At 45.9% G+C, this 18,198-nt stretch overlaps 2 protein-coding genes across 4 annotated transcripts in view; one reads left to right on the top strand and one right to left on the bottom strand.

The window, feature by feature from the left end:
* ATPAF1 (ATP synthase mitochondrial F1 complex assembly factor 1) overlaps positions 1 to 13,644 on the bottom strand; it is a 32,510-nt gene extending 18,866 nt beyond the window's left edge. The window contains exons 1-4 of one of the 3 annotated variants that reach the window (XM_080658118.1): positions 13,091 to 13,644; positions 7,548 to 7,656; positions 4,090 to 4,140; positions 3,062 to 3,124 (exon numbers count right to left, since the gene is read on the bottom strand). In XM_080658118.1, coding sequence (XP_080514244.1) covers positions 3,062 to 3,124; positions 4,090 to 4,140; positions 7,548 to 7,656; positions 13,091 to 13,437 — 570 coding nt within the window. In that variant the 5' untranslated portion in view covers positions 13,438 to 13,644. The remainder of the gene's footprint in view (positions 1 to 3,061; positions 3,125 to 4,089; positions 4,141 to 7,547; positions 7,657 to 13,090) is intronic. The other 2 variants (XM_080658119.1, XM_080658120.1) reach the window with 2 other exon arrangements.
* A 3,256-nt stretch (positions 13,645 to 16,900) lies between these two features.
* Positions 16,901 to 18,066, top strand: TEX38 (testis expressed 38; the record flags this gene model as incomplete). Its single annotated transcript, XM_080658117.1, has 2 exons — positions 16,901 to 16,937; positions 17,459 to 18,066. The coding sequence occupies 2 exons, from the start codon at positions 16,901 to 16,903 to the stop codon at positions 18,064 to 18,066; spliced, it is 645 nt and encodes a 214-aa protein (XP_080514243.1).
* Between the last annotated feature and the right edge of the window lie 132 nt (positions 18,067 to 18,198).

The raw sequence follows: 18,198 nt of genomic DNA, 5'->3' as shown, positions 1-18,198 counted from the left end.
GAGTAGGGGATTCTCTCATTTATTTCTATGTGTGGCACAGAGAATGACATTTAATAGGTATTCAATAAATGTTTACTGAAAATGAATGATGTAGCACCCAAAAGCAACTATGGCAACTGGCACAACTTCCCATAAAGGAATATGATGCAGAGTGAAACGGACATGGGTTTGAGTCTCATGTTTAATTCCCCAAATAACTCTAGCTCTACCACTTACTAAGTTACTTAATCTCTTTAAGCTACAGTTTCCTCAATAGTAAATTTGGAATTACAGCACCTACTTTACAAAGTAGTTAATGAAATAGTGCATTTGAAGCATGAACAATATCTGACACATATACTGTTTTTATTATTTTGATTGGAGGCCCGGTGCACGAAATTCGTGTATGGGGCGGGGGGGGGGGGGGGGAGGCCCTCAGCCCAGCCTGTACCCTCTCCAATCCGGGACCCTTCAGGGGATGCCTGACTGCTGGTCTGGTCACCCCCAACTGCCCCCCTGCCGGTGTAGTTGCCCCGAACTGCCCCACCCGCCGGCCTGGTCATCCCGAACTGCCCCCCTGCTGCCTGGTAGCCTCTTAGTGCCCCCCCCTGCCGGTCTGGTTGCCCCCAACTGCCCCCTCACCAGCCTGGTCGCCCCTTACTGCCCCCCACCCGGTGTGGTCACCCTGAACTGCCCCCCCTCTAGCCTGGTTGCCTCTCACTGCCTCCCCCTCCTGGCCTGGTTGCCCCCAACTACCCCCGCTGCTGGCCTGGTAGCCCCACGCAGCCTGCTGCTCAGTCGTTTGGTCGTCGCTCACTAACCCCCCTGCCGGCCTGGTCGCCCCATGCAGCCTGCTGCTCAGTCGTTTGGTCGCCCCTCACTAACCCACCTGCCAGCCTGATCGCCTCACACAGCCTGTTTGGTCGTCCATTTGGTTGTTTTGGATGCAACGGTTGCTTAGCCTTTTATATATATAGCTTCTCTCAATATATCTAAAACACAACTCATGGAACTATAAGGAATGCCAATAAATAGCATATTATAATCTAACTAGAGGCCCGGTGCACGAAATTCATGCACGGGGGGGGGGGGGTGTCCCTCAGCCCAGCCTGCACCCTCTCCAGGTAGGATCGGGCCTAAACAGGCAGTCGGACATCCCTCTCACAATCCAGGACTGCTGGCTCCCAACTGCTTGCTTGCCTGCCTGCCTTCCTGATTGCCCCTAACCGCTTTTGCCTGTCAGCCTTATCACCCCCTAACCACTCCCTTGCCAGCCTGATTGATGTCTAACTGCTCCCCTGCCAGCCTGATTGCCCCTAACTGCCCTCCCCTGCAGGCCTGGGTCCCCCCCAACTGCCCTTCCCTGCAGGCCCAGTCACCCCCAACTTCCCTCCTCTGCAGGCCTGGTCACCCCTAACTGCCCTCCCTTGCAGGCCTGGTCCCTCCCAACTGCCCTCCCCTGCTGGCCTGATCACTCACAACTGCCCTCCCCTGCTGGCCATCTTGTGGTGGCCATCTTGTGACCACATGGGGGCAGCCATCTTGTGCATGGAGTGATGGTCAATTTGCATATTACTCTTTTAATAGATAGAATAGAGGCCAGGTGCACGGGTGGGGTCCGGCTGATTTGCCCTGAAGGGTGTCCTGGATCAGGGTGGGGGTTCCCTTGGGGTGTGGGGCAGCCTGGGTGAGGGGCTGTGGTGGTTTGCAGGCCGGCCACACCCCATGGCGACCCAAGTGGAGGCCCTGGGATCTGGGATTTATTTATCTCCTATAATTGAAACTTTGTACCTTCAGTGGAGGCCTGGGCCGGCCAGGGTGTGCAGAAAGCTTGGCTTCCTCCATCACCAGGGAAACCCAAGCCTCCTGTTCGCTCCGTGGCTGCAGCCATTTTTGTTGGGATTTATTTATCTTCTATAATTGAAACTTTGTAGCCTTCAGCGGAGGCCTGGGCTGGCCCGGGTGTGCAGGAAACTTGGCTTCCTCCATTGCCAGGGAAACCCAAGCCTCCTGCTCACTCCGTGGCCACAGCCATCTTGGTTGGGTTAATTTTCATACTGGCTCCTGATTGGCTGGTGGGTGTGGCCTGTGGGTATAGTGGAGGTATGGTCAATTTGCATATTACTCTTTTATTAGATAGGATTAGAGAAAAGAATCAGACATGAACATTTAAATAGCAGTGAAATAAGCAGAGGCAGGACAGATGAAGAGTGCTTTGAAGGCCCAGCTGGTGTGGCTCAATGGTCGAGCGCAGAGCTCTAAACCAGAAGGTCATGGTTCGATTCCCAGACAGGGCACATGCCTGGGTTGGGGGCTCAATCTCCAGTGTGGGGCATGCAGGAGGCAGCCTATCAGTGATTCTTTATTATCATTGATGTTTCTATCACCCTCTCCCTCTCCCTTCCTCTCTGAAATCAATGAAAATATATTAAAAAATAAATTAAAAAAAAATAAAAACACAAATATAGCATTTACTCTATGCCAGGAATTGTTTAAAGTGCTTTACAAATATTAACTCATTTAATTTCCCAAATAATTCTATAAGGTAAGTACTATTATTATCTCCACTTTACAGATAGGGAAACTAAGGCTCCAAGGGGTTAACTAACTTATAAAGTCATTCAGCTAGTAAGTGGGCAGAGCTAGGATTTAAAATAGGCAGCTTGGTTCTAGAGTCTTTGTTCTTAATCAATACATTATGCTTCTCCAGAGCAGAACTTTAAGAGGATTCAACTGGTGAGGATATGATAGGGGGAGTGGGAGAAATAAGAGCAGGAAAATCTATTTAGAAAGGTAGTACAGTAATCCAGGTATAGAGCAGCAAAGATTTTTAAATAAGATGTGGACAACAGGAATGAAGAGGAAAGGGATGTGAGTTGATTAAATATGCAGTTTTGAGACCAAGAAAGGTAAGTTTTCTTATGCCACTATTTTTCATGTAATTCATCACTTTTCTATCCATGGCCACTTTTCCTTTTGGCTAGAAAGAGGTGTCAGGAAATCTATGGTCCTTTCTACTTTCAGATTTGGTTCACAGAGCACACATTTTCATAAAGTACATCCACCCATTTTTATTCAATACCTGCTTTATTTCTTCTGCAGTTTTGTCTTTCACCATCTCAATGTTAAAGATTGAACTGAGAGTCTGAAAGGGAAAATAAAAGGAAATTAACACCACAATTTAAAAAACAAAGCAGCTTTACTTTATCTGTAAACTTTGTGGGAAGCAACATGTCAGTACAGTGCATCAGAGAAGAGTGTAAGAAAACTTCTATGCGCAAAGAAGTGAGCCTCCAAGCCCGGGCAGGTATTTGCAGTTCTATTCTTGGGGGGTACAGGTACTTCCTAAATCAGCCGTGGGCAAACTATGGCCCGCGGGCCAGATCCGGCCCACGGAGCCGAAAGAGTGGAGGGTTCTCTTGCTCTCCCCTCCGCTCCTTTACTTTGAATTTATATTAGTTCACACAAACACTCCATCCATGCTTTTGTTCCGGCCCTCCGGTCCAGTTTAAGAACCCATTGTTGGCCCTCGAGTCAAAAAGTTTGCCCACCCCTGTCCTAAATCCTTCACCCTCACAATGAGCACTGCAGCACTTTGCAACTGGTAAGAGGAGAAAGTTTAGTTATCTTTAATTTAACTGCCATTCTGCCAGGAGTTGCTCCTTATTTGCAAGTTAAATGACAGAGTAAACATGTTTTTATTTGATTTTTAAAAACAAATTCCTATGGGAAAAAAGGGTATCACTATATTTCCTCTAACATCTCCAGGATTCACACTATACTAGGTGTCACATCAAGGACACAAAAATTCATAGAATATTTCTCATCACCACAGTTGGTAAATCACAAAATCACTGAACCACAGTAAACATGTTCATATTTGCAGTCTCTTATTATAGACTAGAGGCCTGATGCACAAAATTCGTGCAAGGGGCTTGGCCCTCACAGCCACAGTGGCTTGCCTCGACCCTCGCAGCCCCGGCTTTGTCCGGAAAGTCATCCAGAAGGACGTCTGGAAGGTTGGCTGTCCAGTCTAATTAGCATATTACACTTTTATTATTATAGATGTTACATGTGGCTTCAAACCTGGGTATTTAATTAGAAACCTACCTTGTCCTTAGTGAATCCTCTGTTCATAGGCTGTTTCCCCAAAGTGTTTGCCTGAAATATGATAGACAAGACATGAATCTATACTTCACTGAGAAGAAAAAGACCACCGAGGTAGTGAGGTGCCCAATAACGCATTTAGTAATATTGTACCTAAGAACTCATCTCTCTCCACTCCATATAGTAACTGTACATACTGTTCTTAAGAGTTGTGAGAACTTCTTTTTTTACATAGCTTCTGAGATACAGAGATGAGAAAGTATTCCTTTGTTAAAGACCAGCATTTACTAGTACTGAGAATGCATTCTATATCCTTATATTCTATGGATATAAGGGGCTCCTTCCCAGATTAAGGGTTGCTTGGGTTTTCTGTGTTCCGCTCTCTGATCTGCTCCACAGTGAACCACAGAGGAGGTAAGGAATGGAAAGATCTATTTTCCAAGGCTGTTTCTTATCTGTGACAGCACTTCTGATGGTAGACATCCTCAGCAGACTATAAAGTCTTTTTAGTATTCAGTCTTAATATTCCTTCCATCAAATTAGACTGCCCCTCAAAAAAGGCCAAAAACAACTGAAGGTGATTATTTTCTCTCTTAATCCACTATCTCTGATAAATCAAGGCCACAGTCAGAAAATCCCATTTTGATTGTTTCTTATAGTGGGCATGGGTTGTTCTGAGTGAGTCTTCCACTCAGTTTCTCAGTTCAAGATCAAGCCTTTCAGAGGGAAGGAGTACAAGCTACACCTGGGCTTTGAAGGTGAAAAACACTTTCTGCATAAAACCCTGCCTTGCATTACTCTGTGCTTTAATATATCCAAACCTTTCATAAATTATGCCCAGAGAACTCATACCCACAAATTAGACAAAAGACTGGTATAGGAAAACCTATTTGGATACACCCTGGTCTTTTTGGTCAGACCCTATACACTGACAGCATTCTAATGCAGTCTTTCCTTCATATGTAAACATACCAAAGAGAAGTGATTTCATTTTCTTACCACTCACCTTTAGGTGTATTGTGAAAACAAAACCCTCCATTTGCACAACTGCCTTCACTTTTCAATGACTAAGCCTGGTGTATTCTTTTTCAACAACGTCCCTCCAATTCATTCATTTCCATTTTTACTTACAGAAATAAAAAATTTAAACTTACTACATTTTATCTAATCAAGGACACCACAGATTTTAAGAAGCACCATTATTTTATGTATTAGAAAATTATGCCAATTAAACAATAACACTATACTTATATTTCATTATCAATTTTAAGGCAATTTCGAAGATGTTAAAATGTGAAAAAAAAAAAGTGAACTTGAAAACCAGTGAAATAAAGTAATTAAAATTATAATTGAAACTATGTGCCCAAGTGTTAAGAGCACTTAATAAGAAATTTAAATGAGTACATTACTACTCCCCTACAGATGCCTTTGAAATCTGTGGAGACAACTTTTTTAGCACAATAATTGACTGGATCATTTATGGAGGGACAGGGATGCTAAATGAGCCACAATTTTACAGATGAGTTCTACATAATGAAGCACTTTCCCTCATCCTGGATAACTTCTCAATGTCTAGCTAGACATCCTTGTAAGTGAAACACCTTTTTTATAATGACCTGGGCCTGAAATCTAACTGTTTCCTTCCTTCCTTCCTTCCTTCCTTCCTTCCTTCCTTCCTTCCTTCCTTCCTTCCTTCCTTCCTTTCCCTTCCTCCCTCCTCCCTCCCCTCCTCCTTTTCGCCTTCCTTCTTTTCCTTCCTTCCTTCCATTACCTCGGCCTGAAATCTGTTTTCTTTCCTTTCCTTTTCTTTCTCTATTTATTTTTTTAAGCATGGCTTTAATAAACACTAAATTTTTCAGAAACGCAATTACTATGTAACTCGAGAGAAGACTATATTGTGGAATCCGTGAGGGTCACTGATTACAACACTGCTCATGGTTTGGGAGTTTTTATAATTACCAGCACAATCCCCCCGCACCAGTCAGCTTTTGCTGCTTATGTTATCCACAGTGATTTCACATAAAGGTGAAAGCATCTGATGACTTCATTAGGTCACAGTTGTGCCCAAGAACTCACATATTAAAATATGAATTTTATTTAAAAATACTTTCCTTTATTTTATAGTTAGGGCACTATATTGATATTTTCCCCTCTGAAACTATGTGTGTAGGTGGATTATATTGTCTACATTTTATTTCAGGGTAGAAAAGGGAAATTTTTTTATAAAAAATTATTGCAAAAGAGGATGTTGGGTCTCATGTGACAGAATCCAATGACTCAAAGAAAAGATGAGGCTTTGGAAATGGAGTGATTAGCCATTAATCAGCCTTCCTCTGAGTAACTAGATAAGAAAGACTGTAAGTAAATATTTACCTAAGAGTTGCCATAGTATAATGAAATCTTATTCTGCATCTTATCATAAAGTTGAATTTCTAAATCCGTCTACAAAAAGGGGCAAAGAGCTTTCCCATATAATATTGAAAGTTGATAATACAGTAAAGAACTATTATTGGCACTATAAGTTTATTATGGTAAATTACATTTGTTAAAATATTTGTAGTCGAGTTGTTTGTTCACATAAAGCTGTAAATTGTTTGTCATAGAAGGTTGAATTTATTCCCCAACCTTACAATGATTAACCCACTGACTACTGCTCTGATTCTAATTAATCACTTATTAAAAGAATGGGTGGATTCTCTTAAAACTTAGGATACCCAAAGCAAAAAAAGTTATTCTCTAAGTAAAAGAAACATCTCTCATTTCAAAATACAATGTCAAACCCCAATTTCCCACTGTAACTACCTTATTTCAGCCCACACAGCCCACACCTAGACTACTATACATCCTCCCTGGTTTTGGCTTCTCCCACTTCAACTAGTTCTGTGCATCATCCTAGATAAGTATTTTTCAAATCATAGGTTGAAATCAATTTAGTGGCCAAAGTTTTAAAAAGATAAAATAAATAAGAGTACATTGCATGTAGCAAAAGCATTGTTTTATAAAAATTTTGTTTCAGTTACAATCATATACTTATTTGTGTACTGAATTAGTGTAAAATATATTTCTTTCTGCGGGTCATGGTCAAAAAGTTTGAAAAGCACTGCATTAGACTTTCCTATACACAGCTTTCAACATGCTTTCCCCCAGCTTTGATTCTTATTTAGGGATAATAATAGCTATTAGGCACTTTTTTGCCACCCGCTCTCTACAGCCCACTGCCATGTGCGCCTTACTTTGATCACTCGACTGCATCCCTGGGAGCAGAGACTACTATTCCCATCCCTCTATATCTCCGTGACCACAGTGATGTGCCAGAAAGAGTAGGAGACTGAGCTGAGTAGAGAGAGGCTCTATTCCATTCATCCCGCTGACCCATTAATGGGCCCAATTCCAGGATACAGGTTGGGGTTGAGGGTGGAGAGCACTGGTGAGCCAATAACCCAAAAAGGGACAGGTCTTACCTTCTGTTCCACACATTTGATAAAATCACCTTGCCTGGAGTGCCCCACGGGCTGCTTCCGAAACTCACTGCGCTTCTCTAGTCGAGACTCAAAAGCAGCTGGGTCAGACCTGATCAAAGGTAAACCAGTTAAACCACTGGGACCTTTTCAGATTTGGAAAGGACAAACAATATGTTCCATTTCTACAGAGAGGGGACACAGGTATTCAGAGGCTGAAGGATTTGCCTTCAGTTAGTTAGGCCTACAAATCAAAAAGTGGACAAAGTTGTCTAGTTATTCAACTTTTGTTAATCCTCAAGAGGCCAGTGTAACCTTTTTCTCCTGCAGAATATTTCCCAAGGTGACGGAGAGCTTGGCCCCTCAGGTACTTACACTTTGGGTACTTGGAATTCAAATTCTCAAGATGGGAAGGGGACTTTGAGGTCATCTTGCTGGGTCACCTCCTCAGGCAGAAATCTAAAAACATTCCTACCAGGTGTCAGGCTTTTACTTGAACACATCTAGTTCTTGGGCATCTTCTCCTCAGGTTAAACATGTTTCTTCAGATGCAGGTGATTCAGAGGCTTTGGCCAACCTATTTTGCAGATTTAGCACCTGAGTATCTCCCTGACCCTCTTTCCAAAAAAACCTGCTCCTGCAGATGGAACGTCAGAATTTTTCCTTTATGTCAAAATGGGGCTGGTCTTCAGGCCTGAAGTCCAGGTTGGGGCTGTCATCCTTGATAATAATTCTTTAGGCTGTGTAGCTAATGATATGATATTTGGTTCTGTACACTTTGGTGAATACTCCAGCTCCTCAGCCATGAAACCTGTAGTGTCATGGATGATATCTATAAGATCCAAGCATGTCCTGCTCAGCTCTCTGGTGGAATCCTGGCTGTTCAAGGCACTGTAGGGGGGTCTCTTCCATAAAACTCCTTTCCAGAGATATTAAACACTGCTCCCCGCACTGCCATGTCCTGAGTGTATGTTTCCCTCTGTAGTAGGCCAGCTCCTGGGTACAGAGTGGCTCCAGAGGTCCTGCCCAGTGGGGTTTGGCAACTGCCCGGCCAGGGCCACAAGTACCAGAACCAGGGAGGCCACACATGGGCCTCCCATGGTGAGTGGATAGACAGTGAGGGGTGGCTTAGGCAGTGAGCCTGTGTACTCCTGCCTTGGGCGTCATTATTAAAATATTCTGAGCCTAAATTTATCTGTTACCTTTCATCCTCAGGAATAAGAGAAAATGTCTAATTCCTTTTATATGAGTGAAAATCACTATTATGTCACCCTTTAAATTTATCTTTTCTAGGTAAAATTTCTTCAGTTTTTTGAGACCCCTTTCCCTACATGTGACTTGTGAATCTTTCCTCACTGTGGACCTGCTCTCTGGACACACTCCAGTCTGTCCACACTCTAGATATAGTGGGCCTGGAGCTAGATCAAAACCTCCCAATTCACCCATGCAGGGTGTGATGTAAAACCCAGATTCTGGGCTGGACTGGAGTGAATGGGGCACACAGCTTTGTCCCTCTGTTGGCTCACATCACACCTGTGGCTGGTACTCTAATAGCCCAGGTTTTTGTGAGTATGACTCAGCACAAACCAATGAGGACTGTAAGTCCCTTTAAAATATCTCATGAGGAGAAACCAAGATGGCGGCATAGGTAAACACCTAAACTGCTGCCTCGCACAACAATTTCAAAACTACTACTAAAAGACAGAACGGACACCATCCAGAACCACAGGAAAGCTGACTGAGTGAAAATTCTACAACTAGAAGGAAGGAGAAAAGCTCACAGAGAATTGGAGGTACGGCAAAGGGTCTTTGTGCGTGCGGAGAGGAAGAGCAGCTGAGAGCCTGGCTGGCTTTCTCTGGCGGAAGGGGGAAGGGAGCCCCCGACCGCATTGAACCCCAGTTCTGACTGCACTGAACACCTATTCCGGGCGAGCCCCTGGGGACCCACGCTCTTGTGGGGGGAGTCTGGACTCTCGGGCGGAGACTCGGGAGCCGGGGAAGGCGGAAGACTGAAAGTCCGCTCGCGCCAGTGCGCACAAAGGCTGCGGAGGCTGCCACAGGCTTTCCCTAGCGGAAGGGAGTGAGAGGCTCCTGACGGCACAAAACCCCAGTTCTGACTGAAGTGAGCCCCAGTTCTGACTGCAGTGAACCCCAGTTCCAGGCGAGCCCCCGGGGACCCACGCTCTTGTGGGGGGAGTCTGGACTCTCGGGCGGAGAATCGGGAGCCGGGAAGGCAGAGGACTGAAGGCACACACGTGCTAGCAAGGGCAAGGCTGATGGGAAGCCAAGACTGAGACTCCACCCCATCCAAGCTGAGCACAGAGGCTATTGCAATTTGGCAAGTCTAATCCTATAAGGCTGTCTCCAGCACCGGACTTCTCCCAGCATAGACACAGCTGATCCTTACAGCCAACTGGCCTGGAGGTCAATTCTTCCCAGTGATACCAACAACAATAAAGACTTAATTACAACAAGGCTGTATACACAGTCCACAAAGGGGTGCACCAAGAGTGTCCACCTCAGGTTAACTGGGGAGGCAGACCCGCTGGGCCAAATTGGAAACCTAGCACACAAATCTACCAACTCAGGGAAGCAGTGAAAATGCGGCGTCTAAGAATCAGATCACAAACGAAAGAAATGGAGGAAAACAAACGACTGGATATAGAATTCAAAACCACGGTTATAAGGCTTTTTAAGAATATCCTAGAAAAGGCCGATAAATATAACGAGACCCTCGAAGAGATGAAAAAGGACCAACTAGAAATTAAACATACACTGACTGAAATAAAAAATATTATACAGAGACCCAAAAACAGACAAGAGGAACACAAAAATCAAGTCAAAGAATTGAAATACAAAGAAGCAAAAAACACTCAACCGAAAAAGCAAAAAGCAAAAAAAAAAATCCAAAAAGTTGAAGATAATGTAAGAAGACTCTGGGACAACTTCAAGCGTACCAACATCAGAATTATGGGGGTGCCAGAAGAAGAGAGAGAGCAAAATACTGAAAACCTATTTGAAGAAATAATGACCGAAAACTTCCCCCACCTGGTGAAAGAAATAGACTTACAAGTCCAGGAAGCCCACAGAACCCCAAACAAAAGGAATCCAAAGAGGACTACACCAAGACACATCATAATTAAAATGCCAAGAGCAAAAGACAAAGAGAGAATATTAAAAGCAGCAAGAGAAAAACAGTTAGTTACCTACAGGGGAGCACCCATATGACTGTCAGCTGACTTTTCAACGGAAACTATGCAGGCCAGACGGGAGTGGCAAGAAATTTTCAATGTGATGAATAGCAAGAACCTACAACCAAGATTACTCTACCCAGCAAAGCTATCATTCAGAATTGAAGGGCAGATAAAGAGTTTCACAGACAAGAAAAAGCTAAAGGAGTTCATCACCACCAAACCAGTATTATATGAAATGCTGAAAGGTATTCTTAAAGAAGAGGAAGAAGAAAAAAGGAAAGATAAAAATTATGAACAACAAATACATATCTATCAACAAGTGAACCTAAAAATCAAGTGAATTAAAAACCTGAGGAACAGAATAATCTGGTGAATACAGTAGAATCGGGGTCATGGAAAGGGAGTGGACTGATAATTCTCAGGGGGAAAGGGGTATGGGGGGGTTCATAAAGAGACTGGACAAAGGTCGTACACCTATGGATGGGGACAGTGGGGGGTAGGTGAGGGCAGAAGGTGGGGTGGGAAATGGCTGGAGGGGAACTATGGGGGAAAAAAGGAGAAATAATTGTAATAATCTGAATAAAGATTTATTTAAAAAAAAAAAAATAAAATATCTCATGATATGCTCCTACATGTTTGGTCCTGGGTCCTAAGGCCAGGCTCTATTCCTCTTCCCTTAACTTGGCCCAGGTTTTACTGACCCTTTTTTGGCCCTGCTTTCATCTCCCTTTTCACCTCATGATCCTTTCCTTTTTGTATCCACACAGCTTTCCCTCCCATCTCCCTGACTGGGTCTCTCAGCTGCTTCTAGAACTTACCCTTTTTCATTCATTCAACAAACTGTGTTATCCCTTGCTTGCTGTTTACCTTTCTGGACTCTATGGGTACAAAAATAATTAAGAAAGAGTCCCCACCTCAAGGAGCTTCTATCTAGTGAGAGGGACAGACAAGTAACTAAGTATAGTAAAATGCTACGGGTGTATGATGCAATTTTACTCAAACATTCCCAAATGGTTTGAGGTGGTTTCATGCCCCTGTACCTTTGCTGCTGCCCCCCTTACCTGGAATATCCTCCCCCAATCCCATTCCTGTATTCCTTTGTGTTAACCCACAGTGCTCAAAGGGAGTTTTGGTAATAAAGCTAGGGAGACAAGGCTCACAGCATAAGAGCCTTGTGAGGAACTCGAAGGAAAATGGACATTATCCAGAGGTCAGCGGGAAGTTCACATAGCAGTATGTAAATGTCGATGGGAATGATCTAGTGGAGGAGAGTAAGACCAGTCATTCACTTGCTCTTGGGTAAGAATGAAGACTAGTTGTAAAATATTCAGAGTATGAGTAGACAACTCTCCTGACATGCCTGTTTGTGAAAGAGATCAATGACAAAAGGCTGAAGGGAAATGCAGGCCAAGAAAAGGTTTTTAAAAAGACAAATATGTGAGTATATTTGAATGATGTTGAAAGAAAAGCAAAAATAGTCATTTATTCCATCATTCTTTCAAAAAGAAGAAAAGTCACCATAGTAGCAATGAGATAGACTGGGATGGAGGGGTCCAAGATGGGTGGGGAAGACTAGCTAAAGGATGACAGCAAGAGTCCAGGTGAAGATGATGGGGGATTAAATTAAGGTCGTGGAATGAGAGATGAGACCGAACTCAAAGAAGTTACAGTATTTAGTCTTTGGTTTCCTTCCATAAGACAACTGTCTGCCCACCCTGCCAAATTCTCTCCTAAGCCCCTTTAATTTTCACCTTTGATCTCCTTTAGCTCTTCCACTTGAATTCTTCAGACCCTACTATGGGCCCCACACACCCACCCAAACTTCCTCTAACCCCCAGGTCCTTTCATCTGGAAGCAGATGAATGCCAACCAGCTGTGTGTTCTTGGGCAGGTCTCTTACTCTCTCTCTGACACTCAGCTTTCTCACCTTAATGAGAGGGTTCAATGGATGATCCAACTGGGACACTACTACCAGGCCTCAGCTGAGTCAGTATGTGACCTCGAGCAAGTCAAGTCCCTTCTCTGGAAAGCTCCATTTTCCCATTTCTTTAAGGACAGGTGTCTTGGAGCTGCCTACTTAGGAAAGGCTGTTAAGAGTCTTTGAGAACTGAAGCACAAAGGCAGGCCACGGAGAAAAAGCCAGGGCTTTGCGGAGACTCAGCTCTAACACTAGCTGTGTGACATGAGGCAGTGATTTGCCTCTCTGAGCCTGGATACTTCCTCTGAGTGCGGACAGTGGTAGTGCCCACCTCGCAGGTATATGGTAAGCACTCCAAGCGTCAGACACACCGGAACCGCAGGCCCGTCGCCTCCCCTCCTCCCTGCCCGCCGCCCGTCCGAGGGAGCCCGCACCTGCGCAGCTGCTGGATCTTGTCGCGGTAACGATCGTAGAAAGGGTTGGCCTCGAGCTCGGCCCCGACCCTGCCGCCGTCGTCGCCCCCCGCGGGCTGGCGAGAGGCGCAGCGCACGGGGAACACGCGCAGCTGCGCGGGTGACACGAGCCCCAGGCCCAGGGCGCGGCTGCGCACCGCGCACAGGCCCCGATAGAGGCCCGCCACCTGCAGGACTGCCGGACCGGCGCCTCCCGCCGCCGCCACCACGGCAGCCATCGCTGCCCCCACTTCCTCCACCTCCTCCACCTTCTCCTCAGTGTCCTCAGGCGCGCCGGCCACGGCCCGCGGGCCGCGCGCCCGCTCCATTGGCGCTCCGGGTCCGCTGCACCGGCGCTCCGGCCTCGAGGTTCCGCGAGCTCAAGGTTCCGGGAGCCGGCCGGGCGAAGGGGGCGGGGCGGGAGTTAGGGTCTCAATGCCCCGCCGGTCCGCGGGCTCTGCACGTCCTTCCACTGCCCGCCCCCTCCTTGGAGCCCGCCCGGATTCACGCCCGCCGGGTGGGTACCAGCAGCCTCTGCTCTCCAAGTCTCCTCTGGAAAGTCGCTCGGGTCTGCTGCTCCTCGCCGAGCTTGCTCCCTTTTAAATTCTCCTGGCACTTGCTCTAGTAGTTGTCCTTCAGCATCGAAGGTCCTTTAATCGGTTGTAATAATCGATTATTGCAAGACACAATAAATAAATATATCATGTTAGGTGATGATACATGCTATTCGTTAAAATAGGAGCCCTCGTGCACTGCTGGTGGGAATGCAGACTGGTGCAGCCACTGTGGAAAATAGTATGGAGTTTCCTCAAAAAATTAAAAATGGAACTCCCACTTGACCCAGTAATCCCACTTCTAGGAATATATCCCAAGAAATAAAAAACACCAATCAGAAAGATTATATGCACCCCTATATTCATAGCAGCCCAATTTACAGCCTGAGTGCCCATCAACAGATGAGTGGATTAGAAAACTGGTGCATCTACACAGTGGAATAATGCTACGCTGCCATAAAAAGAAAGAACTCTTAGCATTCACAATAGCATGGATGGACCTGGAGAGCATTATGCTAAGTGAATTAAGCCAATCAGAGAGAAATAAATATCACATGATCTCACTCATTTGTGGAACATAATGAACAACTTAAACTGATGAATAAAAACAGATCCAGAGACAGAAGCATCGAGCAGACCATCAAACCCCAGAAGGAAAGTGTGTGTGTGTTGGGGGGGGTGGGGAGCGTGATAAGAGATCAACCAAAGGATTTGTATGCATGCATATAAGCATAACCAATGGACACAAACGGTAGGGGGGTGAGGCATGTGCTGGGGGTGGGAGCGGCAGGGGAGAGGTCAACGGGGGAGGGGCGGGGGGGCGGGGAAGGAGACATAAGTAATACTTTAAATAATAAAGAATTTAAATTTTAAAAAAGCAGAATAGAGATATGGGATACTTGAGCAGAGACCTGAAGGAAATGAGGGAATGATCTGTACGGATCTAGAGGAAGAGCCTTCCAGATAAAGGAAATGGCAAGCAGAGGCTCTGATGCAGGAACATGCTTGCCCTGCTTGTGGTCACCAAGGAGGTTATTGTGTGAAGAAGTACGGAGAAGGGTAGTTAGATTGCTCAGGGCTTTGAAGGCCTTGGTTGAGGATGTTGGTTTTGAATCTGAGTGAAATGGGAAGTCACTATAGGTTTTGAGCAGAGAAAATGATCTATTTTTTTAAGTATTCTGTCTGCTTGTGAAATGTGGGGCAGGTGGGGGCAAGGATGGAAGCTCTCCTAAGGGTGACCAGTTTGTCCTGGTTTACTTGGGACTTTCCTGGTTTTAACACTGAAAGTCCTATGTCCTGAAAACCTCCTCAGTCCCAGGCAAACTAGGATGATTGGTCACCCTATGGGGAGACTAATAATGGAAGTGAGAGATGGTGATATTTAGAATAAGGTGATAGTGACAGGAAAGTGGTTTTGAAAGCAAGCCTAAAGAGTTTGCTAATGGAGTGAATTTGGGTGTGAGAGAATAAAGGAGTTGAGGATGACTTATAGGCTTTGGCCTGAACAACTGGAAGGAAAGAGTTGCCATGTATGGAGAGGAGGAAGGCTAGGGTAGGTGAGAGGGTGGATGACCAGGAGTTTAGTTTTGGTCATGTTAGTTTGAGATCACTTAATAGACTGGCAAGTAGGGACATCAACTGGACTGTTGTGTGAATGAGTTTAGAGTTCTGAGGAACAGTCTCAGCTGGAGATAAAAAGCCGTTAGTTATCGGTATGTATAGGTGTATATATGATATTTAAAACTATGAGTCTGAGGGGAGGGGTGTAGAGAGGTAAGGAGGGTAGAGGGAGGACAAATGGTGATGGACAGAGACATGACTTGCAATGGTGAACACACAATACAGAGTCCAGATGATGTGTTGTACAATTGTGCACCTGAAACTTGTATAATTTTGTTAACCAGTGTCACCTTAATAAATTCAATAAAAAGGAAAAAAATCTTAGTCTGAATGAGATCACTGAGGGAGTGAATGTAGATAGAGGGCTAAGGACTGAGGGCATGCTAACATTTAGTGATCAGGGAAAAAGAGAAACCAGCCAAGGAGACTGCAAAGCAGGAGCCAGTGAGGTATGAGGAAAGCTGAGGGTTAAGTAAACCTGGAAAGTAATCCATGCAGAGTAGTGCCCAAGTCACATGCTGGGGGGCCACAGAGAGGAAAGTAATTAAATGGTGCCAAAAAGCTGAGCTAGGCCCAGGGGTAGTATAGGGAGGCTGACTTGAGCTTAATTAGGGAAGGGCTTTCTAACTGAGCAACCCATAAATGGGTCAAGTTGCCTCAGGAGGTGTAAGCAAGTAAGTCCCTGACTCAAGCAAGTCCCAGGGGATGAGTTGCTGGGTAGGGGAGATCTACCTCCAGGGCTCAAGCATCTGATGGGCTTGGCACTAGACAATCCTCAAAACCCCTTCAAACTGGAGATGATAGCATTCTGGGAAGCCAACTGAAACAACTGTTTGTCATAGAGTATGGGGGTTGAGCTGAGCTTTGAAGGATAAGCAGGTATTCAGTGGGGGAAAGAGTGGGGAGGAGCACTCAGGTAGAGGCATTATGAGCAAAACTCCAGAGATGTGAGTAGGCAGGCTGTGCTAAGGAGTCTGACCTAATCAGAAGGGAGAGGTAAGTGAAGGATGGGGAGGAAGGTGAGGCTGGAAAGAATGTAGGGCCAGAAAGTAGGGAACTCCCTCAGGACCTGGTGCCACTTGTTGAAGGAAGGTAACGAAACAAAAATAAGATTGTAAGAGGCAAGACAGGAGGCATTATTCACTTAGTTCTCTTGAGCAGGTTTTCTTCTGACAGCTGGATCGCAGACATCTTGAGAGCAGGGCTGCCCAAAGCTGTGTGTGCTCCCTGCCACACTTCCCACTGGGAACAGGTCTCCATCAACTGTTCCTTAATGCCCAGCAACATGGATAAGTACCTGAGGGACTGGGGCCCTTTCCTGGTGTTGGGGCTGTTCTGTGGGTTCACCATAAGGGGTAGAGGGCAGACAATTCAGTGGTTGGGTCAGTCCCTGATAGAAGCAGTAGACATACAGTACGACACCATTAGATGAAGTCCATATCATTAACCCAAGACTTCACAAGCTCCGCCCCCAGAATGCTCAATGCTCAGAACCCAGTGACCTCACCTTTAGGAAACAATGGGACATGGGCATTTCAAGGACTCATAGTAACTGGAGAGATGGGTAGGTAAGCTCCCTCTCTCCAGGGCCACTGGCAAGGTACCAAAGCTGGACCTTATGGATTCCCAACCGAAGGACCTGAGTATCCCTGGTGGTAAATGACCCTCCTATTCCTGATCCTTGCTTGGTGCCCTTAGCTTGGGAGGACCTTATGCATGGATGGTGTGTGTGGTGGGTCCTGCATGGAGGAGTGCTAAGCAGTTAAGCTACGGTTTCCTCTAGAAAATTAAGGATTTCTTGAGGGCACAGGGGTGCTATGAATACACTAGGACCACCACAACTGAATGGGTAGAATGGGATGGGACACTGGTGTCCCTGTCAACTGGATGGGTCCAGGGTTGGGAACCAGAGGCCTGACTAAGCCTGGACAGGCCATGCTCCCCTCCAACCTCCAGCTTTCCTTATCTATAAAGGGCTAAGGGGCCTCTTAAGCTCCCTGGAAATCTAACTTTGACTAAGAGAATGATGAATTCAATGAGGAGGGAGGGAAGGAATGAAGAGCATGGTTAAGTGGATGGAATGACCAATGAATGGGTTAAGAATAATAAGAAATAACTCAGGCCCCAAGTTAGAGCTATCAGCCAGTTTGCCTCTTTTTCCTTCTTATTGCCTTAGTGTGGATCTCGCTGTACTTTGGATTCCTGGGGCTGTGTTCAGTGCTAACTGGTGGCTGCATCCTCTTTCTGCACTGGAGGAAGAACCTGCGGCGGAAAGAGCATGCCCAGGAGTGGGTAGAGGTGATGAGAGCCACTACATTCACCTACAGCCCACTGTTGTACTGGATTAACAAGCGAAGGCACTATGGCATGAACACAGCCATCAACATGGGCCCTTCCCCGACTGTCTCCAAGACTGAGACTGAGGTCCAGACTTCAGATCCTCTGTGGGAGTTGGACAGCACTGAGAGTAGGAGCTATGCTGCTCAACAAAGCAGCCCCAAGGTGGAGGCCCCTGTCCCCCCGCAACCTGCATTGCAGCTGGTCCCACAGCCTCCCCTAGCTTCCCCAATGCCTCGGCCCCAGAACAGCTCCCCCCTCCCGATTCCCATCTTTCAGGAGGTGCCCTCTGCCCTCTCCCTGTGTAACCTACCTCCAATGCTGAACCACTCTGTCTCCTATCCTTTGGCCACTTGTCCTGAAAGGAACCTCCACTCCCCTTCCCTCCCCACACTGGCCCATGGGGACCACTGCTTCAATGCCAAGCCTTTTGCTTCAGAATTGTAGTCTTCTTTCACTAAGTGTGGAAGCTGGAGGTACTGGGGCAGAGCTAACCTCGGAGGTGGTATTGACACAGGCTAGGGCCCATCTGATGTCACATTATGAAAGATTAAAAAAAGTCCCAGGCTCCCTGGTGTC

The sequence above is a fragment of the Plecotus auritus genome, assembly GCF_963455305.1.
Source record: "Plecotus auritus genome assembly, chromosome: 2".
In the NCBI taxonomy this organism is placed as follows: Eukaryota; Metazoa; Chordata; class Mammalia; order Chiroptera; family Vespertilionidae; genus Plecotus; species Plecotus auritus.
This window is presented reverse-complemented; position numbering and strand designations above follow the sequence as displayed.